A 27560-nucleotide genomic window follows, 5' to 3' on the forward strand; every position below is an offset into this window, starting at 1 on the left:
CCGTGGAGCAACTAAGCCCGTGTGCCACAACTACTGAGCTTGCGCTCTAGAGCCCGCATGACACAACTACTGAAGCCCGCGTGCCACAACTACTGAAGCCCACGTGCCTATAGCCTGTGCTCCACAACAAGAGAAGCCACCACAAGGAGAAGCCCGCACACCGCAACAAAGAATAGCCCCCGGTCGCCACAACTAGAGAAAGGGTGCGCACAGCAACGAAGACCCAACCCAGCCAAAATAAGTAAATAAAATTAAAAAAAAAATAGAATGAAGCACTTCTGTCTACGAGAATATATATTTTGCTTGCACGTTCGCGTGGAGCATCTCAGAATGACAACCCAAGTAGCAGTTGTTATCAGGGGATGGGAACTGAGAGACTGAGGGTCAGAGGCAGGAGGAAGACTTACGAGCTGCGTCCAGAACAGAGATACTACTGGAAGCAGATAATTCAGAAAAATCCCTATTCAAGCATGGTATGGACTCCCCCCAAGTCAGGGGGGGCTATTTATATTTACACTACACTTCTCATTTCATTCAACAAATATTTGAGCCAGATACCATGTTAGAGGTATTGTGTTAGGGACACAAGTTTAAGAAAAACAAATCAGGTGGGATGTGAGGGATGGTGCCTGCCCTTGAGATAAATGCCCTTACAATCTAGTGGGCATTAATCCCAAAATTACACAAAATGTAAACTTGTAGCTGTGACAAGGCTACATAAAAGCTAACAGAGCCTATTATAGAGTAATTTGACCTCATCAGGGAAGTCAAAGAAGGCTTCTTTGAGGGAGCGATAACCCAGATAAGATTGGAAAAGTAGGTGTTAACTAGGCAAAGTGAAGAGAGAACTGCACTTGAGAAAGAGGAAACAGCACATGCAAATGTCCTGAAACAGGAGCAAAGCAAAGAGAAGGGACAGTAACGAAGCAAGTGCACCAGGGACTTCCCTGGTGGCCCAGTGGTTAAGACTCCGCAGTTCCACTGCAGGGGGCATGGGTTGGATCCCTGGTCAGGGAACTGAGATCCTGCACGATGGAGCCAGAAAACAAAACAAAACAAAACAAAACACAAAGCAAGTGCACCAGTTGTTAACATAATGTTTCTCAGCTCCAAACCCAAGCGTCTATGCTCTGCTTTGTGATGCACTGCAGAACTACATTTCTGCTTTGCCAGCTGTTTCAGTGCCGCTAGGCTGGAGCAGGAAAAAGTTTCCTGTGAATGTCATCCCAGCAACACCTCTTCACCCTGGCACGTGCATTTCCCTCCAAAGTGATACCGCAGCAGCTATATCCAGTTTGCAGTTTTTCCCACACTTACAAAGCTGGCCTCATCACACCAAACTCTCCTCTCAGACACGAGGACCAGTGAGAGCAACCACAGGGTCACCCTCCAAGCTCAGAGACACTAACACCAGTTGAGCAGAACCCCCTCCTTGGAGTTTCGGTTTCAGCAACACGGGGCCCCTCTTCTACATTTCTAAGTTTATTTTTTTTCGAAATATTTACTTAGCTGTCTCGGGTCTTAGTTGCAGCATGCGGGATCTAGTTCCCTGACCAGGGATCAAACCCTGCCACCTGCACTGGGAGCATGGAGTCTTAACCACTGGACCACCAGGGAAGTCCCGTTTATAAGTTTAAATTACACCAACCCCTTCCCTTTTTCCCCTTAGCCTGAGTGGTGAGAATTGCTTTCCACAGTTGCAACGCCTGTGATGCCTTCAAGTTCTCTCTTTACCCTTTCAGTTACCTAGTTCACCAGTTTATACCTAGTTAACAATTTTTTTTTTTTTTTTTTTTTTTGCCACACTGCGCGGCTTGTGGGATCCTAGTTCCCCGACCAGGATTGAAACCGGGCCCTCGGCAGTGAAAGCACGGAGTACTTACCACTGGACGGCCAGGGAATGCCCAACAATTTCTTATCTTAAATTTTCTTCATTAAATAACTGGTGTAGTGTCTGCCTTCTGTACCTTGATATAGCAAGTAAAAAGGAGTTACTAGTAGGATTGCAAAAAGTAGATAAAGATCATTCTGAAAGAGCCTTTTATAACTGAGTTTGGACTTTATTCTGTAAGCTACAAAGAACTCAGAAGCCTGTTATGCAGAGAACTGCCATGGTTAGGTATGCATTCTAGAAGAATCACTCTGGAAGCAGTGCAGCAGTTGGATCTAAAAACTGGGCTGCAGGTACAAAGACCAGACAGGTTGAGAGGAGAGAAGAACAGAACCTGAACTGGAGCAAAATTGTTGAGCAATAGAAGAAGGCCAAGTGCCATTTGCTGAAACGCTGACCTCAGGAAGACAAACAGGTCTAAAGAGGAAGACAATGAGTTTGGCTTTAGGTATGAGGAATGCTTTGCTTACCTATTGTTAGGGAAAAAATGACCCCCAAAGGTAATGACTTAACTACTGCAATGTTATTCTCATGATTTTGCAAGTTGGGCTGGGCTCAGCTGGACAGTTCTTCTGGTTTTGCTAACAGTCACTTGTGTGGTTGTAATCAGCTGGTGGATCAGCTGTGGGCTGGGCTCAGCTGGGATGCTGGGACAGCTGTATCTCTCTCTCTCTCAAAGTGGTCTCTCCAGTAGCCTCTCTATGGTTCTTGTACTGTGGCTCAGGACTCCCAAGAACACGAAAGCAGAAGCTTCTAGCCTTTCTTAAATTTTAGGCTTTCAAGTGACACAGTGATGTTTCCATCATATTCTGTTGGTTAACAAGGTAAAATAGGACTCAAGGAAAGTCACACAAGCGTATGAATAGCGGGAGATGCTGTTCACTGGAGGCTATCAAAGTAAGTCTATCATAAGGAATTTTGAGAGGCCTGTGGGAATCCAAGTGGAGATGTCTAGCAAGCAGTTGAGTCTACAGCTTGAGGATCCAGATGGGGATTAAAACATGAGAGAGGATAAAACTGTACTCAGAGAGAAGAGCAGGGGGCCAAGGGCAGAAACCTGAGGTCCTGTATCTAAAAAGTGAATATGCAATGAGACTTAGAAAGATCAATCAGAGAGGTCAAAGCAGAACCAAGGCAGTAGAGTTTTAAGGAATGAGTGATCAAGCAATATCTAATGCAGCAGAGAGCACCAGAATGTGGGCTGAAGCGTGTACTGGATTTTAGAAGGTGGTAGACATAATCGCAGGTAGCGGTATCGTTATTGTTGAAGACTTTATTTTTTAGAGAAGTTTTAGATTCCCAGCCAAACTGAGGAGAAGGAACAGAGATTTCCCATCTACCCCCTGACCCCACATTTGCATAGCCTCCCCCACTATACACAGCCCCCGCCAGATGATACATTTGTTACAATTGATGAACCTGCATGGACACATGATTATCACCCAGAGTCCATGGTTTACTTCTTCTTGATGGTGTACATTGTATGAGTTTGGACACATGTATAATTACATGTTCTGTCATTACAGTATCATTCAGAGTATTTTCACTGCCCTAAAAATCCTCTGTGCTCTGTAACAGCAGTTGTTTTGACTGCCCAGAATCCATCTCTCTCTCTCTTTTTTTTTTTGGTTGCACCACACAAGTGGGATCCCCAACCAGGGATCGAACCCGCACCCCCTGCATTGGAAGGCAGATTCTTAACCACTGGACCACCAGGGAAGTCCCATCTTGTGTATTTCTTGCCCCAGGTTTAACCACTGGACTGCCAGGGAAGTCCCTAGAATCCACCTCTCTTTTTTCAGATAACCGCATCTTAAATTTATCATGCCCTCTCAAAGTCCATGTGGTATGGAAAGGGCTAACATTCTCCCACATACATCACTCCAGGGTAGAGCATGTAATCTGGGTCTGGCCAATTGGAATACTGGATCCACTGTCAAGGCCGCTTTGATTGGTTTAGTGCCAGCCAGTGAGTTTCAATTCTGGAACTTTGTACTGAAAATAATAGGAAAAAGACACTCCCTTGCCAAAATAACATTGAGAAGTAGGGGCAAAGCCCATGATGTGGAGCTGGAGACCAGTCTGTGAAGCCAACCTAGAAATCAGTGGTGCAAAGGGCAGGATGGGGAGAAAGAGGGAGAGACTAAACCCTGTTGACCTTCTAATGACATCCTTTGAGTCCCTGGATCATCCTTCGATGCCTGAAGCTACTCATACCCTGAACTTTTCTGTTATGAAAGACAATAAACTCACTTTTTTTTTTTTTGGCTGCACTGGGATCTCAGTTCCCCGACCAGGGATCGAACCCGTGTCCCCTACAGTGGAAGTGTGGAGTCTTAACAACTGGACTGCCAGGGAACTCCTCCCTTATTTTCTTAAACTAGGCTGAGCTTTGTTTCTCTCATTTGCAATCCAAAACAATCTTGACCGGGCGTCCCTGGTGGCGCAGTGGTTAAGAATCTACCTGTCATTGCGGGGGACACGGGTTAGAGCCCTGGTCTGGGAAGATCCCACATGCCGCGGAGCAACTAAGCCCGTGCGCCACAACTACTGAGCCTGCGTGCCTGGAGTCCGTGCTCTGCAACAAGAGAAGCCACCACAAGGAGAAGCCCCCGCACCGCAACCGCGGCAACTAGAGAAAGCCCGCGCACAGCAACGAAGACCCAACAAAGCCAAATAAATAAAGAAATTTATTTATTTAAAAAATAAATAAATGAAATAAATAATTTTTTAAAAATTAAAAGGAAAAAATCTTGACCAATACAATAATTAAAATGCAATTTTGAAAGGTTCATGTATATATTTAAACTAATTTTTAAAGTGTTTTTTTAACTTCTCTATTTTATCTTATTTATATATTCTTGGCCACGCAATGTGACAAGCAGGATCTTTAGTTCCCTGGCCAGGGATTGAACCCATGTTCCCCTGCAGTGGAAGCGCAGACTTAACCACTTGGCGGCCAGGGAAGTCCCTAAATTTGTTTTGTTTTGTTTTGTTTTTAAGATATTTTTTAAATGTAAACCATTTTTAAAGTCTTTATTGAATTTGTTACAATATTGCTTCTGTTTTATGTTTTGTTTTTTTGGCTCCGAGGCATGTGGGATCCTAGCTCCCCAACCAGGAATCAAACCCGCATCCCCACACACACTGGAAGGCGAAGTCCTGAACTGCCACTGAACTGCCAGGGAATTCCCCTCTCTCATTTAATTCTAACAATAAACCTATGAGGTAGAACGAGTATTGTTTTACTCTCACTTGCTTGCATTCCAAGTATATTACATATATTGTATATATGTATGTTGCACATATTAACACATACGTGTATATATACATATGGGGGAAGTTTATATATTTATGTACCTGTGTATATCTATCTATCCATCCATACATACATATTTATATATATACACACACATACATATAATAGGAAAAGGTATGTATATTATTTATACTCACAGATGAATGGAAGGAATTAGTAGATCACAGTGGTCACCAGCTGTGGAATACATGTCCCATTCGGTAGAACCTTTTAAGAACTGATGCTGGGACTTCCCTGGTGGTCCAGTGGTAAAGAATCCGCCTTACAATGCAGGGGGCACAGGTTCGATCCCTGGTCAGGGAACTAAGATCCCCCACGCCGTGGGGCCACTAAGCCCGCGCTCCACAACTTCTGAGCTTGCGCGCCTCAGTGAGAGAGCCCGTGTGCCGCAAACTACAGAGCCCAAGCGCCACAACTAGAGAAAAGCCTGCGTGCCGCAACGAAGATCCGGAGTGCCGCAACTAAGACCAGACGCAGCCAAAATTAAAATAAAATAAATAAGTAAATAATAAAATTTAAAAACCCCTTCCATTAAAAAAAAAGAACTGATGCTGGGCTTCCCTGGTGGCGCAGTGGTTGAGAGTCCGCCTGCCGATGCAGGAGACGTGGGTTCGTGCCCCGGTCCGGGAGGATCCCGCGTGCCGCGGAGCGGCTGGGCCCGTGAGCCGTGGCCGCTGAGCCTGCGCGTCCGGAGTCTCTGCTCCGCAATAGGAGAGGCCACAGCAGTGAGAGGCCCGCGTACCGCAAAAAAAAAAACCAAGAACTGATGCTAATAAAAAAGTATTAAACAATAGCAAAAGCCTGGAGCAAATATTGATTCAAAGATAACCCTAGAGTAAGGAAAGTCATCTCAGCACTGGTGTGATTTCACCCACGGCATCTTAGGAAAATGGAGATCGGTAAGCAGGCAGTCAGTCCTGAAGCATGTCACATTTTTCCAATATCCCGAGTCTCAATGCAGATTACTGTAACTGTAGCTATTTGCAATCCTTCTGTTTGCATAACTGTTTGCAAAATTGCTGTTCAGATTGACCAATCTATCCATCTACCCTTGGCTTAAAACCATGTAGTGGCTTCTTATCAGATTTGGGATAAAAGTCTCAGTCCTTACTAATGGCTCTTGTGTCCATCAGGGTCCGGTCAGGAAAACAGAATTTAAAATAGGAAATTCATTAAACAGGTGGTGGAGGGCTGAACAAGCAGAAGGGGAACACTGAAGTCATTTAATAATAACTGCAGGAAGCAGCTCCCACTTCTAGGGCTGGAGAACAAAGAGATCCATTGGGGTTAACAGAGAATAAGAATCAGAAGAGGATTCCTGGAGGGCTGGTTCTTATGCCGCTGAGAAAGGGGCACCATGATGTTGGCACTGGCCCTTCAAGAGCTTACGGGAGGGGCCCTGCAAAGCTGGGGCTCAGAACTCTGAAGAGGGGCTGCACGCTGAGGCTATTTCTGGAAAGAGCCTGGAGAATGAACCAAATGGCCTGTCAGAAGCAAAATGTCATTACTTACTCTGACAGGAATAGCAAGCAAACGGGCAGGAGTGAGTCCCTCCCCCTGCCTTCCAGTCTCCCTGTATCCTCGCCTATTGACAGAACCTAACACTAGCTGACAAAGGTGCACTACAGTTTGCCGCTCAAATATTGCAGGGCAGGGTGGAGAAGAGTGAATTTGGAGCTAAGAGACCAGCACAGCCTTCAAGGGCCTATGTGATCTAGCCCCTGCCTACCTTCCCAGCCTGATGCCCTCCATTCTCATCATACACTCAGTTCCGATCACATTGGGTTTCTTTTTCTTTCCCCAGACAACCAAGCTTATTCCCACTTCTGGGGCATTTGTGCTCACTATTCCCTCTACCTACAAGTACCTTCTCCCTTGGGACTCACTTATTTAGGGTATAACCTAAAGCCACCAACTCAAAGAGGATTTCTCTGACTTCACCGATCCATAGAAGCAATGATCTCCGCACTCACACTCTGTAAAATTCCCTGTTTTCATTTCACCCATAACATTAATCACTATTTAATATTTAAAAAGTGATTTCTTGTTTGTTTCTGTCCTAAAAAATGTAGGGATCTGTCTTATTTGCCACTGTATCCTTGGGGGACCAGACAGTGTCAGGTATACAGCTCAATAAATGTTGAATTAATGCATTTTAGAGAAAGTAAAAACCTCTATGTATTTATGGAAGCTGGAAGGAAACTTGGAGATCACAGCTGACTCCATCATTTGACAGCTGGGTAAACCGAGGGACAGAGAGCTGAAATAATATACCAAAGGGCACACAGTGAGTGAGAAAAGTGTTGCTTCCTACTTTTCCCAGTGTTTTCACATATATCACCTTATTTTGCTCTCCTACTTTCCTGGTGCAATGGTAGGGTACTTGGGCAATGGTGGGGATTCCAAAATCTTCTTGGGGACCAAAGAGAGAGAATGGATGAGTGACCTCTCCTCCTATGTCCAGGAGGGATCCCCAGGGAAGAGCTGTAACTGGACACCTTACCTGTGTTCAAAGCAAAGAATACCCAGGACACCTATGTTTCTCTGGGACCTTACGACCCAGCTCCCCTGGGTGGAGAAAGGTGCCCGGTTGTTTCCGTGGGGTTAAGGTAGCCCTCTAGTGGACTAACAGTCAAAAGACTTATCCAGGACCTGCAATTAAATTGCTGGGTGACACTGGGCAGCAAGTTAGTTACATGTTCCTGCTGGTCCTCTCTTTCCCCATCTGTAAAACGGTTGGGGTATGTTGGGCTAGGATCGCTGTGGCTCAGCGAGGCTGACTCAGTTGGTTAAGAACTGTGCCCGCGGGTTTTGAATACTGTAAGAGCGGACTCGATAAACCTTTCAATTTAGGAATGAATAGATTAAACTGCTGAAAAGGTCAAGGTGGTGCAGATGTTAAACTGCTGGGACCTAGGCTTCCCAGGTCAAAAGGGGAGGTCGAGGGGTCAAAGGTCGGGTTCCGGTCAAACGCCCGAAAAACCGGAAGTCCCGAGTGGGTCTAATCCTAGTCCGGGCCTCCAGCCGCGTGACTAAATCTCCCCGGGGCGGAGCTGCAGCACCCGAAGAGGGCGGAGTTTGGGGCCTCCCAATGGCAGCGCGGATGTCCTTCCAGCGCAGCCAATCAACGTGGGAAGACGGTAAAATTTAAACCCCCTCCCACGTCCTCCGCTGGGACCTGTCCTGAAAGCGTTTGTATGAAGTGCGGCCGCTCGCCCCGCCCCCTCCGGGGAGGAGGGGAGAAGGGCGGGCTTTCCCTCTCGAGTTCGCCTATCACGGCGGGCAGCCTGGGGAAAGGCGGGCGGCGGCGCCAATCAGGGCAGCAGCCGGGGTCCGGCGGAGCAGTTGGCTACACTTGTAACTTTTTTCGAAAGCTGCGTTTCCCGGGAGATCCTAGGCGGTGACAGAGCGCGGCCATGGCTAGAGGTATTGGCCCGGGTGGCCAGCGCCGGGGCAGCTGGGATAGGGGGTCGCGCTGGAGGCGGGACCGAGGTGGCGGGAGCTGCGGCAGGGAAGCGCTCTCCCGCCGGCTGCTCGCACGGAACGCGGGGACGAGCTGGGGTGCGGGGGGGAGGGGCTGCGGAACCTTCCCCACCTCGTCCCCACCCTCGCTTCCGAAGCCCCCAGAAACCCCTCCCACTCCCGTGCTTCGGTTTCCCCTCTTTAAAGTGTGGGCACCCGGTGGCCTGCCTCTCCCGACGCAATGGGGCCATATGTCAAAGCTGTTTGGAAACTAAAGCGCAGGGCACCTCCAGGGAATGGTTGTCATTGATACAAATGGGGGGAGGGCGAGGCTTCGCCTGCTTAAGGGCTCTCTCTTGTTAGGAAAGGAGGTGACCCCGAGGCGAGGGCGCAGATCGGTAACCTACATGGTGGGGAGCGCGTCGGAGTGGACCCCGCGGCAGGCGCCTTCCTTTCCCTCCCTACTCCCTGAGTCAGCTCTGCGCCGCCGGGGCGGGGACGGGCCCTGCTGGCCCACTTTGGGGTGAAACAGGTCCCCTGGCACCTCCCGGGGCGGCCCTTCGCGCCGCAGCTGATCAGTACTCCTGCCCACGGGAGATGGCTTGGGTGGGTTTGTGCAGCCGCGAGGGAGGCGATGTCCCTGCCTGAAGTTCTTCGCAGTTAGTTGGCTGTCAGGACAGTAAGACCCACGTTATGCGGCAAAGTGATCTCCAACCGCTGGTCATTTCCAGCCGCTGTGTCTCCTTCATGCAAAAACTTTAGCGTGATGGTTCACTTGAATTATTATTTAAAAGAAATAAGTTGAGGTTTTACATTTTTCTCAAAATTCTCAGGGTATTACATATTAGTAGGAATTTGCGTTAATGCAGTATGCTCCCTGTGGCGATCATAATGAATAAAATAAGGATTCATTCAGCAAATATTTATTGGGCTTCTTTGTTTTCAGCCCCTGCACCCAGGTGCATCATTTATTTTCCCAGCATCCCTTTACGGTCTTTTGGGACAAGATTTACCTAGATTATGATTAAGAAATTAGGCATAGTGAACTTCATGTTAAAGAGCTTCGTAACCCAGTCCACACAGAAAAGTAAGATGCCTTAAATATTTTTCTTCAGAAAAGGGTTAAGCATCTAAAAGTATATTTAATAATATCTGACTAATTTATCTGACATATCTTAATAAAGCTGTGCTTCCCTGATTCATTTTTCCCATCACAGCAGCAAAATCATTTAAACTACCTGGTTTTTTTTTGTTTTTTTTTTCAGTACGCGGGCCTCTCACTGTTGTGGCCTCTCCCGTTGCGGAGCACAGGCTCCGGACGCGCAGGCTCAGCGGCCATGGCTCACGGGCCTAGCCGCTCCACGGCATGTGGGATCTTCCCGGACCGGGGCACGAACCCGTGTCCCCTGCATCGGCAGGCGGACCCTCAACCACTGCGCCACCAGGGAAGCCCTAAACTACCTGTTTTAACAGTAGTGCATTAAAAAAAAAATAGCTTGCTTTAATTAATCTGTTGGGGGGAAACAAAGTGAACCACTTTGCCATTGAAATACTTGAATACTCAATATGGGCAAGTAATAATTACCATTGAGGGCCAGGTGCTTTATTATGTCAGTTAATCTTTACAAACTGTTACTTCCATTTTTCAGAGGTGGAAGCTGAAGTCCAAAGTCACTGTCCAGACTCTGGCCATTCTGTGTCTTTGTTTGTTCCGCTCTACCTCCCTTATTTAGCCAAAGTGAAGATGAGTGTACCCAGCTTCTACCATAACAGGTTACAAATCACCTTTGTAATGTACTGGTTAGTGATTCTCAGTGACTCACATGACGCCCCCCCCCCAATGAAGGGTCAGTCTTTTTCTTCTAGAAAAGAGGTCTTTGTTCCTAAGTTGTAGTTCACTTTGAGAGCCCTGCGGAGTCACATGAACAAAATGTTCAGATACTGGGTAACTCCTCTCTGGTTTTGAAGTTTTACAATCATGTAAATATTTACAGCCTCAAGGATATTACTTTGGGCAGGATCCGTACATCTACTTTTCCCCATTTCTACTGCCACTGTCAGATGGCCTCATACTTGGTCTCCCTCTTCCTACTGTGACCATCTCCAATTTATCGTGCCTCAGCAGCTAGAGTGGTCCCCAAGAACACAGATATTTATCATGTGACTCTCACCACTCCTTCTGCCCCTAACCTCCCCTTTTGTTCTTAGGATCAAATCCACAGTCCTCACCCTGGCCTGTAAGGGGCCTACCCACCCCTCTGGCCTCAATGTGCTCCATCTCTGTCTGTGTTCATTGTTGCGTCTTTAGCACAGGGCCTGGAACACAGTAGGTAGTCAATAAATGCTTGTTGAATGGATGAATTGGTATTTTAGTGTCTGAGTTTGAGGAAAGCAATATACATTTTTTTATGCTGAAGTATCCTCATATCCATCAGTATCTCAGTCATGTGACCCTTAGGCAAGTGATTTATTTTCCCCAAGCCTCGATTTCTACATCTGTGAAATAGAATAGTACCTTCTCATAAATGGTTGGGAAGGTTAAATTAAATAATGCATTATTGTACGGCCTGACACAGTAAACATTCAGTAAGTGCAAGCTATTAGTATCATTGCTGTTGGATTCTATTTCTATGAGACCCTGGGCAACATTAAGAGTTTTTATTTCTGTGACTGGGTATATGTATTTGTTATGCACATATGAACACCTCATGTACAGACAAAACAAAGTGTTTTGAAACTTTACTGAAGGATTTGAACTAAATTTTCTAGCTACTAGAGCTGCAGAGTTGAGAGAAATGGGTGCTAGACTTGTATTTTAATGTATTCCCTGCATTTTGTGGGCTATGATGGAGAAAGCTATAGCCCTGAGTAGGTGTGTGTAGTGGGGGCGAGGGAGTTAAAATAGTATGAGAAATGGACAAGCTGATCTGAGCATCTGCTTCCTGCCTCCAGACCATGATTCCCATGATAGTTTGGCAACAAACTACAAACCTTCTCTGCCCTGCAGAGGTAACAGACACTGTTTCAGATGGCTCAACCTGGGTGTCAGAGTGTCACTTTAGAATCCTAACTCTGCATAGTCTCTTGGGTATTCAAGTGGGCAGACTAGCCTACTCCACTGGAGTCAGTGGTTGGATGGGTATGGCAGGGGTTCCCCAGCCCTGCTCTGAAGGATTCTAAAGCACGAGCTGATTTGGGAGGTGTTGTCCTGAGCAGTGTCTTGCCATTTAATCCACTGTCTTATCCCTTCTAAGGGGAGGCAGCTACTTAAAGTGACAGCCATTTGTTTATCTGTGGATGTCAAAGGTGCCCTGGGTACGTTATGGAATTCATAGTTCTTAGTTTTTATCCACGAGGATGCTGAGGCCTAGTCTGGGTAAGGGAGTTGGCTATGGTCACAAAGCACCTCTGGGGCAGATGCAGGGAGAGATACCCAATCCTTGCCTCTCAGGCCATAACCCAAGGCTACATGCCCCGAGGTCTCTTGTTTGCATTATGACTTTGAACAAATACAGGGACTCTTTTGGCCATGGGCCCTCAAACCCTAATGGCTACAGCACAGTGGTTCAGGGCAGTAAGGTATACTGGAACCCCTGCCTCCCAGGACATTTCCTCGGGGACAGGAGACTTGGGTGACTTGCTAAACCCTCTGCAACACCATTTGCTCCTGTATGTTTATTTCCTCACCTGTAACCTGGAAGTTAGTGGCCAGGAGTGTAGGCTCTGGTCTGTTGGCTTGGTAATCTATTTCTAGTTCTGAGAACTTGGCCAAGCTCCTCACTTCTCCGAGGTTGTTTTCCCTGTCTGTGGAAGAGAAAATAATGGTGTCTACCTTCAAAGGGCTGTTTGTGAGGTCTGAATGGCATAAGGTATGCAAGAGAAGCACCCAGCAAACATACCGTTATAATTCCTGGCTCTATTTCCCCAGGGTCCGGACCGGTCAGGTGCAGACCGCCTGGGTTTGACACCTAACCTGATCGCTTTCTAGTTCTGTGGCTTTGGACAAGCCTCTGCACCTCCTTGGAAGCTCAGTATCCTCATCATAAACGGTTAGCCACAGGACCTGGCCCCCAGGGGCTTGCCGGGAAGGTTAAATGCCCAGGAAAACACTCCGTGAGCACAGGCTCGGGCACACAAGAGGGCTCTCGCCTGTCGCGTTCACCGCTGCCGACTGCGCCTGGCACGGACGGGTCTCCCGAAATAGCCGTTGAGCCAGCGAGAGTAGGAGCCTGGCCGGCCGAGAGCCCGGTCTGTCATTATCATGTTTCACACCCCTTCCTCCCCGAGTGGCTGAGGACGCGCGAGAGGGGGCGCGCCCGAGTCGGGATTCCTCGCGGCCGCGGGGCCCGCCCTCCTTCGTTCCCTCCCCTTCTCCCTCCCTCGCTCCGGAGGAGCCTCGCAGCGCCGCCCCTGCCAGCCCCCTCCCCGGCCGGGAGCGGACGGTGGGTGGCGGCAGCGGCGAGCGGGCGGGCCGCGGAGGACGCGCCGCCAGCGCCTCCCTCCTTGCGTCCTCGGTCCCGGGCCGGCCGGGGCTGCCGCGGCGCGCGGGTGCCGGGCTCTGCCTCGCAGGCCATGGGGGAAGGGGGCGCCGTGGGGCGCCGCCGGCCCTTCCCCGGGGCGCCGCGGCGGCGCTGGTGGCGGCGGCAGCAGCAGCAGCAGCGGCAGCGGCAGCGCTGGTGGCCGGGCCGCGGCGGCGGCGGCGAGGGCGAGGGCGCGGGGCGCGCCGCCATGGGCCTGGCCGGGCTGCAGGTGGGTGTGTCGGGCCCGGCCGCGCGGGGGGCGGGCGGCGCGCGGGGCCCGGCCGGGCCGGGCGGCGGGAGGGCGCCTCGGGCCCCGGCCTGGCCCCGCCGGCCGGCCCCGGCCTCCCGGCGGCGCGGGCGGCCCACCGCCGCCGGGCCCTCGGAACATGGCTGCGGCGGGAGGCGCCGCCGCGGCGCCCGGCCCGGGCGGCCCCGCTCCCCGCCCCGCCGCGCCCTGAGCGCCCCCTCCCCCGCTTCCCCCGGGTCCCCCTCTCCAGGCAGGAAGATGTCCAAGCCCCGCGCGGTGGAGGCGGCGGCGGCGGCGGCGGCGGTGGCAGCGACGGCCCCGGGCCCGGAGATGGTGGAGCGGAGGGGCCCGGGGAGGCCCCGCACCAACGGGGTAAGCAGGCACCCTCCCCGCACTCGCTCGGCGCGCCCCGAAGGGCCGTGCGGCCGGGCGCCCCTGCCGACCCCGCTCCGAGAGCACGTGGGCGCCCCCGCGGCCCTGGGGCGGGGGTGCGGGCGGGGCGCCCGGCCGGGCAGCTTCCTTTTCTGCTGCCTGCCTGGGAGTGGCGTCCACACCCGCTCCGCCATGACCCTAGCAGTGTTTGACCTCGTAAAAGTTTGTGTCTTTATGGCATTTCCAGGCCCCGAGACCCAGCCACCCCTGTGGTGGCCGCCTTCCCAGAGTGTGCGGGGCCTGCCCGGGGCCCTCGGGGAGGTCACAGGGTCTCGCTGACTTGGTGTTGAATGGCTCACCAGGCAGAAAGGCTCAGTAGGGTTTCTGGGAAGGCCCTCCTCCTGTCTGTGCTTACTCAGAGGAGAGGCCGCACACCCAGAGACACCAGCAGTGACCTGTCCGCCCCACCGGTCTGCCCACCGCAGTCGAGTAACCGCCCTAAATGCGACGGCTCTAGGCGTTTCTTCCTTTAGCTCTGCACCCCCCCAGTTAGCCCGAGAGAACTACCCCAACCGCAGCCCAGTCCTGCAGTCCGTGGAGGCTGCTGGGCTGCATGATTTGAGAGGGGCCAGGCTTGGGCACACAGAAGGCTCAGGCAGTAATGGCAGGTCCTGCCAGCTGACCTCAGGACTGAGAAGTGGTTGATCAGGTTCCCTGAGGCCGCTTCTGTGCCAGAGTCCCTGCAGCCCCTGCCAGGGCAGTCGGCTCCTGCACTAGGCCAGCCCTCCCCGTCCCGGCCTTGCTTACCTGGTCCTTCTGACCTCCTTGCTACGGGTAGGTTGTCTCCTTCTTATATAGACCTTTGTGGACGGCTGGTTCTGCTGGCCAGATGTCCCCCCTTAGCGAATGGAGTTAGAGACGGACTTGGACCTGGGGGATTCTGAACTTTCCACTGCTCTGCTGGGGCTGGAGTAGCCCAGTTTTTGAGAGATGTTGTCTATTTTTTGTCTTTTGTATTCTGATTGCCCCCTTGGCTGCCTAAATCTTGTGGGATCTTCTTCTTCAAGCCTCTTTCAGAATATGCATTTGTCGTTTTAGGAGAATGTATTTACCGGGCAATCAAAGATCTATACCTACATGAGCCCGAACAAATGCTCTGGAATGCGTTCCCCCCTTCAGGAAGAGAACTCAGTTGCACATCACGAAGTCAAATGCCAGGGGAAGCCGTTAGCTGGAATCTACAGGAAACGCGACGGTAAGCCTCTGAAATGGCCCTGTTCTGACCATAGCTGGCCGGCTCGCATCCTGCAGAATAATGTAAATGTGCTAAATTTTTTTTTTTTTTTAACATCTTTATTGGGGTATAATTGCTTTACAATGGTGTGTTAGTTTCTGCTTTATAACAAAGTGAATCAGTTATACATATACATATGTTCCCATATCTCTTCCCTCTTGCGTCTCCCTCCCTCCCATAAATGTTCTAAATTTTTATCCAGCCTTTTCAATCCAAAGTTCAAGAGGGTTGAACCATGTTTGGTCTTGCTGCTGGGAAACACAGACAAGGGGGAAAGAGCTGCCTGTTCCAGGGCGTGTGCCCTGTTGGTCTGACAGGTTCTCCCTGCTTTCACAAGAGTTAGCGTGTCCTTCAGGCTTGATTATCTTGCCAAGTTGCAACAATATGGCACCTGGCCTGTTGTTAGAGAGGCTCACAGGTGCTAAAAGTACAGAAATTATGAGTCTAGGTTGTCCGGACCAGGCTCTTGCACTCCCGCTGAGTCGTGTGAACCTAAGGAACTGATTTCCTTCCCTTTTATGAGGTGGCCTTGATCTCAGTTCTAAAGTTTCTTTCTACTCAAGTGTTCAGTGCTAGTCTCTGGAGCATCATACTCTGGAATGAGATTTGGGGTTAAAATATTGAGCAAGAAAATTAATGGTTATTGAAAATTCTGTCTGGCCCTGCAAAACACGCTGAGACCTCTTACACATCTTGTTCTAACCCAAATATTCCCTTTTAAAGCTGAGGGCGGGGCGGGGGCGCCGGTGCACGTGAGCTTTCCCCAATTCACCGTGCTCCCTTCTGATTAAACCTTGCCTTAGAGAAGCAAAACTCTGGCTATCAGCAGCTCCGTACCAGGAAGCTTTGTATTCGTTAACAGAAAGTGCCGTAAGGGATGGGGTGGCCCAACCTCTGGGCCAGATCTGAGGCCCCGTAAGGGATGGGGTGGCCCAACCTCTGGGCCAGATCTGAGACCCCGTAAGGGATGGGGTAGCCCAACCTCTGGGCCAGATCTGAGGCCCCGTAAGGGATGGGGAAGCCCAACCTCTGGGCCAGATCTGAGGCCCCGTAATGGATGGGGTAGCCCAACCTCTGGGCCAGATCTGAGACCCAGGGGCAGGAGCCGGCCCTCTGCCTGATTCCCCCTGGGACATAGGGTGATGTTACTTCATATGACTTAAAGGTTCCAATCCTAGCTCTGCCATTGATCAAAGGAAGGGACGTGGGCAATTTGCTACTCTTTTCTGAGCCTCCGTTCTCTCTGTACAGTGGGAGAGAGAGGAGTCCTACAGGACCATTCTGAAGGTCAGTTAAAGAGCAGGTGCAGATGGGCTTTGTGAGGGAATTCCCTGGTGGCCCAGTAGTTAGGACTCGGCTCTTTCACTGCCCTGGACCCCAGGTTCAGTCCCCGTTCGGGAGAATTAAGATCTCAAAAGCCGTGCAGTGCGGCCAAAAAAAAGGAGTGGGGGGCGGCTTTGTGAGTGCTCCATACGTCAGCCTGTTCTCCACTGAGCTGCGAGCATCACGGCCTGCCCCTCCCCGCAGTTCAGCGTAGGCAGCACTCAGAACAGCACTCACCACGCTGGGTTGGGGAAGGGGCTCTTTTGAGATGGCACTCAGCCAGTCTCACGTCCCCTCTGGAACGGGGCAGGATGTAGATTGTCCTAAATGGGGACACGGGGCACAAGCTAGCTGATTTGACTCGTAGTGTTATTACGTGGCGACAGTCAGAATTGGGGGCTGGAGGAACATTGGAGGAGACCCCAAGGTCCAGGTTCTTGTCCATGATTCTAGACCCTTTTCCTGCCTTGATGCAGACTCAACATGACTGCTGATGTTCACGAGCACCACCCACTTGTAGGGTTACGCCTGACGCCTTACCTCCACCCAGGAGGGCGTACAAGGAGCCAGAATGGTCTGGATGGGTGCTGATGTATTTATTTTTCTCTTTTGTTTATTGAGATATAATTCTGATATCCTGAAGTTCACCATTTTAAAGGGTACGATTCAGTGGTTTTTAGCATATTTACAGATATGTGCGACTATCACCTCTGTTAAACTCCAGTACATTTTCATCACCCCAAAAAGAAAACCTGTACCTATTCACAGTCGCTCCCCATTCCTCCCTTCCCCCAGCCCCAGGCAGCCCCTAATTTATATCCCGTCTCTATGGATTTGCCTATTCCGGACACTTCATATAAATGGAATCATCTAATACGTGGCCTTTTGTGTCTGGCCTCTTTGACTCATTATAATGTTTTCAGGGTTCATCCATGTTGTAGCCTGTGTCAGTACTTCGTTCCTTTCTGTGGCTGAATAATATTCCATCCTGCAGGTGTACCACATTTTCTTGACCCATTCATCATTTGATGGACGTTCAGGTTGTTTCCATTTTTTGACTATTAATAAGCTGCTGCAGATGTTCATATACAGGTTTTTGTGTAGACATCTGCTTTTAATTCTCTTGATAGATTCCTAGAACTAGAATTGCTGGGTCATATGGTAACTCTATGTTTAACATTTTGGAGAACTGCCAAATTCTTTTCCAAAGTGACTGCACCATCTTACATTCCCACCAGCAATGTATTATTTAATTATCTGTTAAAAGTAAAATCTCTTTTGAAAAAAAATAGTCCAACACTGGTGCTCCACAACTATTTTTAGTAACAAGTCATTGGCGACGTCCCTCACAACACACTGACTGGTGTCGGGGCACCGTGCTGGGAACCACTGTGAACACTGGGCTTCGACCCTGTTAGAACAGGGAATTTAAAAAAAAAAAAAAAAAGAAAACGAGTCTGAAATGAATCACTCCAGGCAGCTAGCTCTTGGGGAAGAGGTCTTTGCTGGGGAGAGGTTCTGCTTTACTGCCTTACTCCTGTCCACCAACACTGGCCCACCCTTTAGGAATTTAGCTTTTTTCCCTGGGGTCTGCAGCCCATTTCCTGAAAAGCCATTGGTCGAGCCCTCACGCCAGTGTTGCTGGCTGTGGTGCTTCTGCTTCAAGGGCTCTTTCAAGATGCAGAAGGCCCGATGTGTTGATTAATTAGATGAGAGGGATCCACTCACAATGTATATGTTGACTCATCATGGTGTAACATTTCAAATATCTTATAATTGTATTTCTCAATTATACCTCAACAAAGCTAGAAAAAGAAAAAAAAGATGCAGAAGACCAAAAGCTGCACCCAGTGTCTGGGTCAAAAAGTAAAGCCAGACGCTTTGCCCAAGATACTGGTTAGTGGACACCAGGCTTAACAGCCCAAGGGCACGGCTGCCCAACACGCCCCATCCCTCTCTTCTCTCCAAGCCTGTCTTAGCATGCGACTGAGGGCTGGAAAGTGGGAGCCGGTGGGTCCAGAGTCAGCCTGTCTCCCCCCACCCTCTGCCCACAGAGAAAAGAAACTCTGGGAATGCAATACGAAGCTCCATGAAGGCCGAGGAACAGAAGATCAAAGACGCCAGGAGAGGTCCCCTGGCCCCTTTTCCAAACCAAAAATCTGAAGCAACAGAACCTCCCAAAACCCCGACCTCGTCTTGTGATTCTCCCAATGCAGCTGCCGCCAAGCAAGCCCTGAAAAAGCCCGTCAGGGCCAAACAGGCTCCCAGGAAAAAGTAAGCGCCCCATGGAGGCCACCCCTAACACAGGGCAGCCTGCCCAGTGCCGGCAGGGGTGAGGCCGCCCACCCTCTCAGCCCCTTGAGCCGTCAAGGCTCAGATTCCTGAGTCGCCACCGGGGACACCACTGTTTGTCAGCATCTTGGTCTGTCACGGGTCCAGAGCTCAGGAGCCCGCTCCCCGCCGAGAGTAGGCAGCCTGTCTTTGACACTCTCTGAGGCCCCCGTGGGCAGGTGAGCCTGAGTGACCCTGGGCCACGGTGGACAGAGGTGTTGAAGTGACATGGCTTCCAAGGAGCCTGCTGCTCGGGGGTTGTGTGCCTCCTGGACGTGAATGCGGTCTCGGTGCTAATACTTGTTTTCTCCTCTTCCTTTCTCACCCCAGAGCTCAAGGAAAAACGCAGCAGAATCGTAAGCTCACAGATTTCTACCCTGTTCGAAGGAGCTCCAGGAAGAGCAAAGCTGAGCTGCAGGTAGAGTCCCGTGGTTTTGATTCCGGCTCTCGGAAGGGGCAGGGCATCCCAGTGGGCGGTGCTTGCCGTGCACAGCCTGAGCTCGCTTTGTATCATCTTGGGACAAGTCTCTTGGCCTCCATGGCCTCGATATTCTCCTTGGTCTAGTGGGGGCCGTCATAACTCTCTGGGTCACCATGAAGCTTAGTTACGATGCCTCTGTGAAGGAGCCTTGTCGCCTGTAGCACGTGGCCTGGAAAGTCAGGACTTACCATGAAAGTGGCTTTGGCAGGGCCGTTGGAGCCTAGGAACATGAAGGCTGCATGCTCTTGGGAGGCTTGTTTTTCTGCTGTCCAGAAGTTTCATGTCTCGAGGTGGTGAAGAGCAGTGGCTTGGGAACCACTTCCTGGTCGTATGACGTCGGGCCAGTTACTTAACCGCTCTGTGCCTCTCTGTCCTGTCTGTAAAATGGGATAATAAAGTAGTACCGTGTGCGGTTGTTGGGAGGGCTGCATTCTTAAGTTAATGCACGTAGAACACTTAGAACCATGCCTGGTATGCACTGAGCACCTGTTAACTATCGTCACTTGCTTCCCCCGTGTTGTCCCTTCCCGGGGCCCCTCTCTGCTCTTTCCCACCCAGCCACTGTCCCTCAGAACGTGCGAAAACCAGGCAGGAAGGCTGACTGGGCTGTGAGGCCCCTGCCTGCTGTGTTTGCAGAGTGCTGAGCTGTGCACAGGCGATCAATATTTGATGCAGTGAGGTGTGGTTATTGCCTTTCTGTTAGGGAAACCCAGGGTGTGGCCGGGCCGTGCAGCCCCCGGCTGCTTCTGTCCACCCTCCCACCCCGGGAGCGGCAGAATAACCCGCAGGCTTGGGAGTAGCGCTCAGGATTGCCCCCCACGAGGGAGGTGGGGGCCTGGCCTTTCAACCGGAACAGACCCCTTCAGCCTTTTGATGTGAGAGCTGTGGCTGTACAGATGGTGATCTAGCCTCTCTCCACCCCCCCACCTCTGAACTGGCAGGACTTCCTTTAAAAAGGTGGGGAGGTCCATCTTTCCCCCTAGAGAGAAGCTTTGGCTTTATTTCCTTAGAAAGGCAGCGTCTTTCAGCCAAGAACAAGCTGTTGCAAGCTGTTTGCCTGCAGCGGGAGGCAGTGTGAGGTCATCGTAGAGACGGCACTGCAGAGGGCGAGGCGGTGCCCAGCCCCGCTCAGAGCCGCCGCGCCCGCACGGGGAGGCTGGGGCTCCACCAGGCGCCGCTCTGGGCTGTGGGGGGGGGCGGGCAGCTGAGTTGGCCTTTTTAATTAAAAACAACAACAACGGGGCTCTCTGTCGGGGCAGTGGAGGCTGCAGTAGGGTGCGCCGCAGGTCTGCCGGACCCTGCAGCAGGCGGGCGGCAAGCAGCAGGCGGCACAGTAAAGCTCACGCTGTCCCTGGACGCAGAGCCAGTGGCGAGGGAGAGACACGCTGTGCCCGCCGCCGTTTGTGTTGGCTCTGCCGTGCGCGCACCGCGGCCAGGTGGTCGCCGGCCAGGACGGCGAGGCAGCTGTCGGCCGGGCTGCTGGGCTGCGGCTGCCAGGGCGGCGGCAGCTCTTGACCGCAAAGTGAAGCCCGAGGGCGGGGCAGCTGGGCCTCGTCTCAGGGGTGAGGTCAGGCCTGACCTGCCTGCCCTCCGGGGCTGGCCGAAACCGAGGCCCGGGGCTGGGTGTGGGCAGCGGGGGTGAGATGGACAAAGAGCTCCGCAGACAACACCTTGCTCCCTTCCCGCCCACTCAGGCCCTGGGTCCCCCGTGGACTGCTGCCGGAATCCTCTTTAGGACGCTCAGAGCTGGCTGATCACATGCCCCAAACCCCGAGCCTCCAGAGTGAAACTCAGGGCCGTGCATTCAGGGCCTCCACGGCCCCGGCTCTCCTCAGCTTGTCTCCTCTGCCTTGTTCTGTCACGGCAGGAAAGTCCCCCGTCGCCTATCTCAGTTCTCCCACGATTACTCCCATTTATCTCTGCACACTTGTAACTGATTCATCATTTAACAAGGTAGCTGTGTGTGTGCACGTGGGGTGGCGGGGGGCCGTTGTTGCTTTGAGGGCTTACTGTGTGCCAGGCACTGTTCTAGGCCAGAAGATTCCGCAGTGAGCAGGCGGTGGGCACATGCACCCCGTCTAAAGGGCGCAGCCTCTGAACAGCCCTGGCTGCTGTCGTATGAAGTCAGAGTCCTGATTTTTAAATGTCAGCAATTTCGCTATTTTCTAGAAGTCTGCATGGGCCAAACAGAACATAGCCACAAGCCCGATTCTGCCCTTGGGGCCACCACTGTCTCCCTCTTGGCCTCTTTAAACCCCGGGTGGCGACGGTCCGCCTCAGACGGGCATTGAGGAAAGGATGGGGGCTTGGGGGCTTGGGCATCCTTTGGGGCCAGTGCCCTGGAGGCCAACTGCAAGTGACCTGCGGGCGGCCGGGGCTCCTGGAATGGCCTCGGAGAGAATGCTGACGCACGTCTCATTTTTTCTTTCCTCCCCACCCAGTCTGAAGAAAGGAAAAGAATAGACGAATTGATTGAAAGTGGGAAAGAAGAAGGAATGAAGGTAAGGGGCCGCAGGGCCCACTCGTGGAAGTTAAGGCTGTGAAGTCGCACCTTCCCTGGTGCAGAGGCTCACATAGGAGCTGCGCTGCTTTAACCCTCTGATGGTCACTGTGACCAGGCGGGCTGTTACAGGTTGTCCAGGGACCAAATGCTAAAAGTGTCGTTAAAGGGAAGGCCTCACGAAGGAAACATGAGATGTCACCCTGAGGAAACTTTTTAAAAATTATGATGAAATACATGCAACATAAAATTTACCATTGTAACCATTTTTAAGTGTACAGTTAAGTACATCCTACAGTCACAGTTGTGCGATCATCATCTCTGTCGAGGTCCAGAACTTTTTCATCCTCCCAAACGGAAACCCCGAACCCATCTGCACTCACTCGCGTTTCCTGCCCTCAGCCCCTGACAGCTACCAGTCTGCTTGCTGTCTCTGTGGGTTTGCCTGTTCTGCACACTTCATACAAATGGAATCATAGAATGTGTAGCCTGTTTTATCTGGCTTCTTTCATTTAGCATGATGCATAGGGAAACTTTTAAAAAGACAAACTGATCAGATTTTTCTAGACTGTTTTCCTGGGAAATGGCAATGCCCAGGAAATTTGCTTTTCTCTTCGTATATTTCAGACACACTGGGTGGATGAGAGGGGAGCAAGTCTCCATAGTGGTGGCCAGATGGCCCTGGACTAGGACCCAGGGGTTGGAAAGCTTCAGTTTCCACCCACCATTGAGGGGGATCTGAAATTTTTTTTTTTTTTTTTTGCCCACACTGCACGGCTTGCGGGATCTTAGTTCCCTGACCAGGGATCGAACCTGTGCCCCGTGCATTGGAAGCTCAGAGTCCTAATCACTGGACCGCCAGGGAATCCCCTGGGGCAGGGGCCCCCAACCCGTGGGCTGCATGACCAATACCGGTCCTCGGCCTGTTAGGAGCCGGGCCGCACAGCAGGAGGTGAGCAGCGGGCGGGCGGGCGAAGCCGCATCCCCGCTACCCATCGCTCGCATCACCTCCTGAACGTCCCCACCCCCGTCCATGGAAAAATTCTCTTCCATGAAACCGGTCCCCGGTGCCAAAAAGGATGGGGACCGCTGCCCTCGGGGGATCTGAATTTAAGTCTGGACCCCTCAAGCAATCACCCTCCATCTCCATTTAAAATGGAGTGAAGAGAAACCCAGGAGGGTTAATTATGGGATAAAGGAGAGACTCAGAACACTGGGTCCTACTACTCCCCCGAAGAGGCCAGGACGTGGATTTGAGTCTGTGCTACACGGCTTCCTAGCTTTGTGGCCGTGGACACAACTCTGCCTCTCTAATCCCGTTTTCTCACCTGCAAAATGGGGCAGCACCCACCTAGCAGCTCTCTCAGGATCTGGCGTAACAAGGCTCTGCAGATGGGCACGAGGGAATGCTGGGGTGATGGATTGTGGCAATAGTTGCACAACTGTATATGTTGACTAATACCCATCAGACTGTACATGTGAAATGAGTGAATTTTATGGCCTGCCGCAGTAAAGCTGTTCAAAGAACGCGGTGCAAGCCTCCCGCCCCCTGGAAGCCGGCGCTGCACTGTGGCGTTTGTTGCTGTTATGAACCAACCCTCCCTCTTGGCACCACCCAACAGATTGACCTCATTGACGGCAAAGGCAGGGGCGTGATCGCCACCAAGCAGTTCTCCCGGGGCGAGTTTGTGGTGGAATACCACGGGGACCTCATCGAGATCACCGACGCCAAGAAGCGGGAGGCTCTGTACGCGCAAGACCCCTCCACGGGCTGCTACATGTACTATTTTCAGTATCTGAGCAAAACCTACTGGTAAGTCCCCTAGTGCTTCGAGTGGCTCTTCCCCGCCCCGGCAGAGGTCCAGCCAGAGGGCCACCGAGGGCATCCTGACTCTCCTGCAACAGCTTCTTGTTTAGTTCTTGCTACCTTTTTTCAAAGCTGTGATGCAGCTCCCCCACTCCGCCACTTCCCATGTTTAATTTTGGGGATCGGAGCGGTTCTGGATGCCGTCTCGTGGGACAAGACGTAGACCAGTCTCATGAAAGCCTGCGTAGAGGCTCACTTGGCCTCTCCTCTGGGACCCGTGGCCAGAACAGCTCTGGGAATTGCTGACTTCTCTGTCCCCAGTGTAGCAGTGTCATTGATTGCTTTTTCTTTAATAGACTGTACTTTTTAGAGCAGTTTTAGGTTCCCGGCAAAACTGAGTGGAAAGTACAGAGCGTTCCCATGTACTGCCTGCCTCCACGCCCGCACGGCCTTCCCCCACTGTCAACATAGTTGATTTTTATTCACTTATTTATTATGCAGAACTTCCACAAAGAGCCTTTTGCCTTCCCGTCTAGGCCTGCCCCCTGCCTCGGATCCCCCACACCGAGCGCCTCTCTGGGCTCTTAAAGATATTTTTTTTGAGTTACTTCGCTTTCCCAAAAACGTGGCCCTAAATAACCGTCCCACCAGAGCTGAGAGCAAGCATGACTCTGACTGGGTTCAGAACCCTCTTTATCAATTTAATCCTCTGCCGCCCTCCCTCCCCACCAGCGTGGATGCAACCAGAGAGACAAATCGCCTGGGAAGACTGATCAACCACAGTAAATGTGGGAACTGCCAAACCAAACTGCACGACATCGACGGCGTGCCTCACCTCATCCTCATTGCCTCTCGCGACATCGAGGCTGGGGAGGAGCTCCTGTATGACTATGGGGACCGCAGCCGGGCTTCCATCGAAGCCCACCCCTGGCTGAAGCATTAACCCCACGGCCCCGCCCCTCCCCCCTCCCTTCTTCAATGGACAAAGTGCCCTCAAAGGGAATTGACTTTTTTTTTTTTTACACATTTAATCTTAGCGGATTCCTTCAGATGTTTTTAAAAAAGTATATTAAGATGCCTTTTCACTGTAGTATTTAAATATCTGTTACAGGTTTCCAAGGTGGACTTGAACAGATGGCCTTATATTACCAAAACTTTTATATTCTGGTTGTTTTTGTACCTTTTTTGCATACAAGTCAAACGTTTGTGCTTCCCGTGCATGCAGTCAAAGACTCAGCACAGGTTTTAGAGGAAAGAGTCGAACACGAACTAGGAAGCTGGGCGATGCGCCTTCGTCCACCCGAGGAGCCGGGACTCTCTCCCCTCCTCAGCCCTGACGTCCCAGTGCCAGGCGGGCGCGAGGAAGAGCTGCCTCCCCACGGCCTGGACGGGATGTTCCCAAGCTCTTGTTTTCCTGACATCTCGACAGGCGCACATGGAAGTGTATGAATATTTTTTAAAAAGGTTTCACAGTAAGATAGTCTTCCCCTCTGCTTTCTCGAAAGCTTACTGACCCGGTGGCTCACGGGCCGGGCCTAGATTTACTCTTCCACGGGCTGCCGCTTTTTGGGCACCTCGAAGCATCAGGGCGGGGAATCAAAGCAGATGTGGGCAGGAACAAGCACTGCTTACCTAGCCCTGCCGGGCAGGGGTTCCCAAAACTGGGTTAATTTCTTTATAGAAATGTGAACACTGAGCTTATTTTAAAAAAAATAATAAAAATCAAAAAACAAAAAAGAAAAAAAAGAAACCACAGAAGACAACTTACATGTATATAGGTCTTGAAGTGAGTGACGTGGCTGCGTTTTTGTTTGGGTTTTTTTTTTAGTTTGGCTTTTTTTCTCCCCCTTGGTTTTGTTTCTGTAGAAGAGGTTTGAGATGGTACACTATTCTAATCAAAAATAAAGTTTTGTAGTGCGACCAGAAATTACTTACCCAATTCCCCACCTCCCCACCCCCGCCCCAACCTGATTCTGCTGGGTTGAAAGTTCCAGACCTGCTGTCAAGGCTTTTGTTTGTCAGACCCCCTGGTGTCCTTCCTGTGAAGATGCAGCCGTGAACCAAAGGGTGAGCCTACAAGCCCCGAAATGCAGGGTCCCCAGCCCAGCTGCTGGAGTGCAGGGGAGCGGGCGGGCCCAGCGGCCCAGGGATCACGGCTAAGGGTAAAGTTTTCACCTCGACTGTGACAGCAGGAAGAGCAGCAGGTAGCTTCCTCCCAAAGGGAAACCGATTCCCACTTTCTGTTAACCTGTAGTTCAGGGGCCTGGGGCTCTGGAGCCGTGACGTGGGGTCTCCTGGCCCCCTGCTCCCAGGTAAATGTGAATGGAGACAGGCATGAGAGCCTGTCCTCAGCTTCAGTGCCCCTGTCCCGGTCTCACGACGGTGCTACCTAAGAAAGTCTTCCCCCCCACCCCACACTTGCCTGGTCAGTGGTCAGTGAATTGGAGGAGGATCTGATGGGAGTGTGTAAATGTGAGATAAAATGTCTTGGTTGTACCTGTTTGTGGTTTAGCTTTGTATTTAAAAAAAAAAAAAAGGAAATAAACTTGAAAATTATTTGTCATCATAAAAATGAAATGAAAATTAAAATATTTATTGCCAGGCGAGGCTACGTGTGTCATTCTGGTTTTTTGTGTTTTTTGTTTGTTTTTTACAAGGCAGAGGCAGAAGAAAGGTTGCATTTTTTTGGTTTTGTTTTGTTTTTTGTTTCGGCCACACTGCACGGCTTGTGGGATCTTAGTTCCCCAACCAGGGATTGAACCCTGGCCCTCGGCAGTGAGAGCATGGAGTCCTAACCGCTGGACTGCCAGGGAATTCCCGTTTTATTTTACAAAGGGCCACACACCAGTGTGAATCAGTTTTGGTGACTGTCCTCCTAGGGGACAGTCTCTTCGTTTTTATCATGGGGGGGGTCAGAGGTTGCTTGTGGAGATTAAAAGTTAAACATGTTGCCCCCTTAGAGCAATGCCTGGCAGGTAGCATACATTTTAGCTGTTGTAACTGTCATTGTTGTTTCTAACGTGCTAGAGTTGATTCTCAGGTAGGCGTCTCAATGGTGCTGGAAGTCGTCGTGTTCCCCGCCCCGCCGCCAGCCCAGATCGCCATCCCCACCGCACACGCCACCACCCACCCCGAGAGGCTTAGTTCCCTCAGCCCCAGGCACTAGAGGCAGGTTGGGACGGTGGGTAGAGTCCTTGGTTTACAGGTGGAAGAGCCATTCCCGGCATCGATCGGCTCTAAGCATTTGTCAGCTGTCACCCTGAACAAATCACTTACCCTCTGAAATTTGTCCATCAGGTTCGGAACAGCCTCTGCCCACCTGCCTTGCTGGGGTTTCCGCAGGATTCAGTCGTCACGTATTACTACCTCCTCACGTTGGAGGGGAAGTGTGGCCTGGTGGCCAAGTGCTCGGCCCTGGAACAGAACCTCAGGTTCCAGCCACTTAGCAGCTGTGTAACCTTGGGCAGGTTACCTAACCGCCCTGCGTGCCACTTTCCTCCCCGGTGACACGAAGATGACACTGGTGCTTGTGTCGGGGTGATGGTGAGGATTGGATGAGTTTGAGACATAAAAAGTACTTGCACATAGATGATCCTCAGTAATCAATGTTAGCTGTTATTAGGATGAAAATTGTGGGTGGTTTTCTATCATTCCCTGTTTACAAGTGCCCAGGACTGATAGATACTGCCTCTAAGCCTGCTCCTCCTGGGGCTGGGTTTGGAGTTGGAAGCCTGCAGTGTGGGAGCGGCCGTGTCTCTGCTGTCTGTGGTCACACTGGGCCCGGCTCCAAGAACTTAGCTTCTGGCGCTCCAACGGCCACACCCCAGCGTCTGCGGTTCTGAAGTCAGGATGCTCGGGTTCGTTTCCCAAGTCAGCTCCCACCTCCGAGGTGCAGAAATCCTCCTCCCTCCCTGCTGTTAAGAGGGCAGCAACCAGTCAGGGTTGCAGCGTTACAGGAATCAGGAACCCCCCCCCCGATCTAAGATGCTGAGATGGCATTCTGGATCAGACAT

The 27560-nt window shown here is 51.3% G+C and overlaps 1 protein-coding gene and 1 long non-coding RNA gene across 7 annotated transcripts; one reads left to right on the forward strand and one right to left on the reverse strand.

Annotated features, from left to right (window-relative positions):
* The first annotated feature begins 8594 nt into the window (after nt 1-8594).
* KMT5A (lysine methyltransferase 5A) lies at nt 8595-26154 on the forward strand. 6 transcript variants are annotated; one of them, XM_060170402.1, is made up of 8 exons: nt 8595-8636; nt 13690-13811; nt 14910-15066; nt 18483-18702; nt 19090-19177; nt 21682-21741; nt 23363-23553; nt 24280-26154. In XM_060170402.1, the coding sequence occupies exons 1-8, from the start codon at nt 8627-8629 to the stop codon at nt 24488-24490; spliced, it is 1059 nt and encodes a 352-aa protein (XP_060026385.1). In that variant the 5' UTR covers nt 8595-8626; the 3' UTR covers nt 24491-26154. The 6 variants fall into 6 exon arrangements, with proteins under 6 accessions (XP_060026385.1, XP_060026383.1, XP_060026384.1 ...); XM_060170400.1 differs by lacking the exon at nt 13690-13811 and adding an exon at nt 12661-13421 and having other exon boundaries at nt 8603-8636; XM_060170401.1 differs by lacking the exon at nt 13690-13811 and adding an exon at nt 12661-13421 and having other exon boundaries at nt 8603-8636; nt 14991-15066.
* LOC132532140 (uncharacterized) lies at nt 9580-13025 on the reverse strand. Its single transcript, XR_009544337.1, has 3 exons — nt 12572-13025; nt 12360-12476; nt 9580-9685 (listed from the first exon to the last, which is right to left on the reverse strand). It is a non-coding gene; the product is annotated as an uncharacterized LOC132532140 (long non-coding RNA).
* Nucleotides 26155-27560: the final 1406 nt, after the last annotated feature.

This window comes from Lagenorhynchus albirostris, chromosome 14 (assembly GCF_949774975.1).
Source record: "Lagenorhynchus albirostris chromosome 14, mLagAlb1.1, whole genome shotgun sequence".
Lineage (NCBI taxonomy): Eukaryota > Metazoa > Chordata > Mammalia > Artiodactyla > Delphinidae > Lagenorhynchus > Lagenorhynchus albirostris.

Coding starts and splice junctions, on each gene's coding strand:
- KMT5A (XM_060170400.1), top strand. Junction 15,067..18,482: donor AATCTACAGGAAACGCGACG/GTAAGCCTCTGA, acceptor CTCTGCCCACAG/AGAAAAGAAACTCTGGGAAT. Junction 18,703..19,089: donor AAACAGGCTCCCAGGAAAAA/GTAAGCGCCCCA, acceptor TTCTCACCCCAG/AGCTCAAGGAAAAACGCAGC.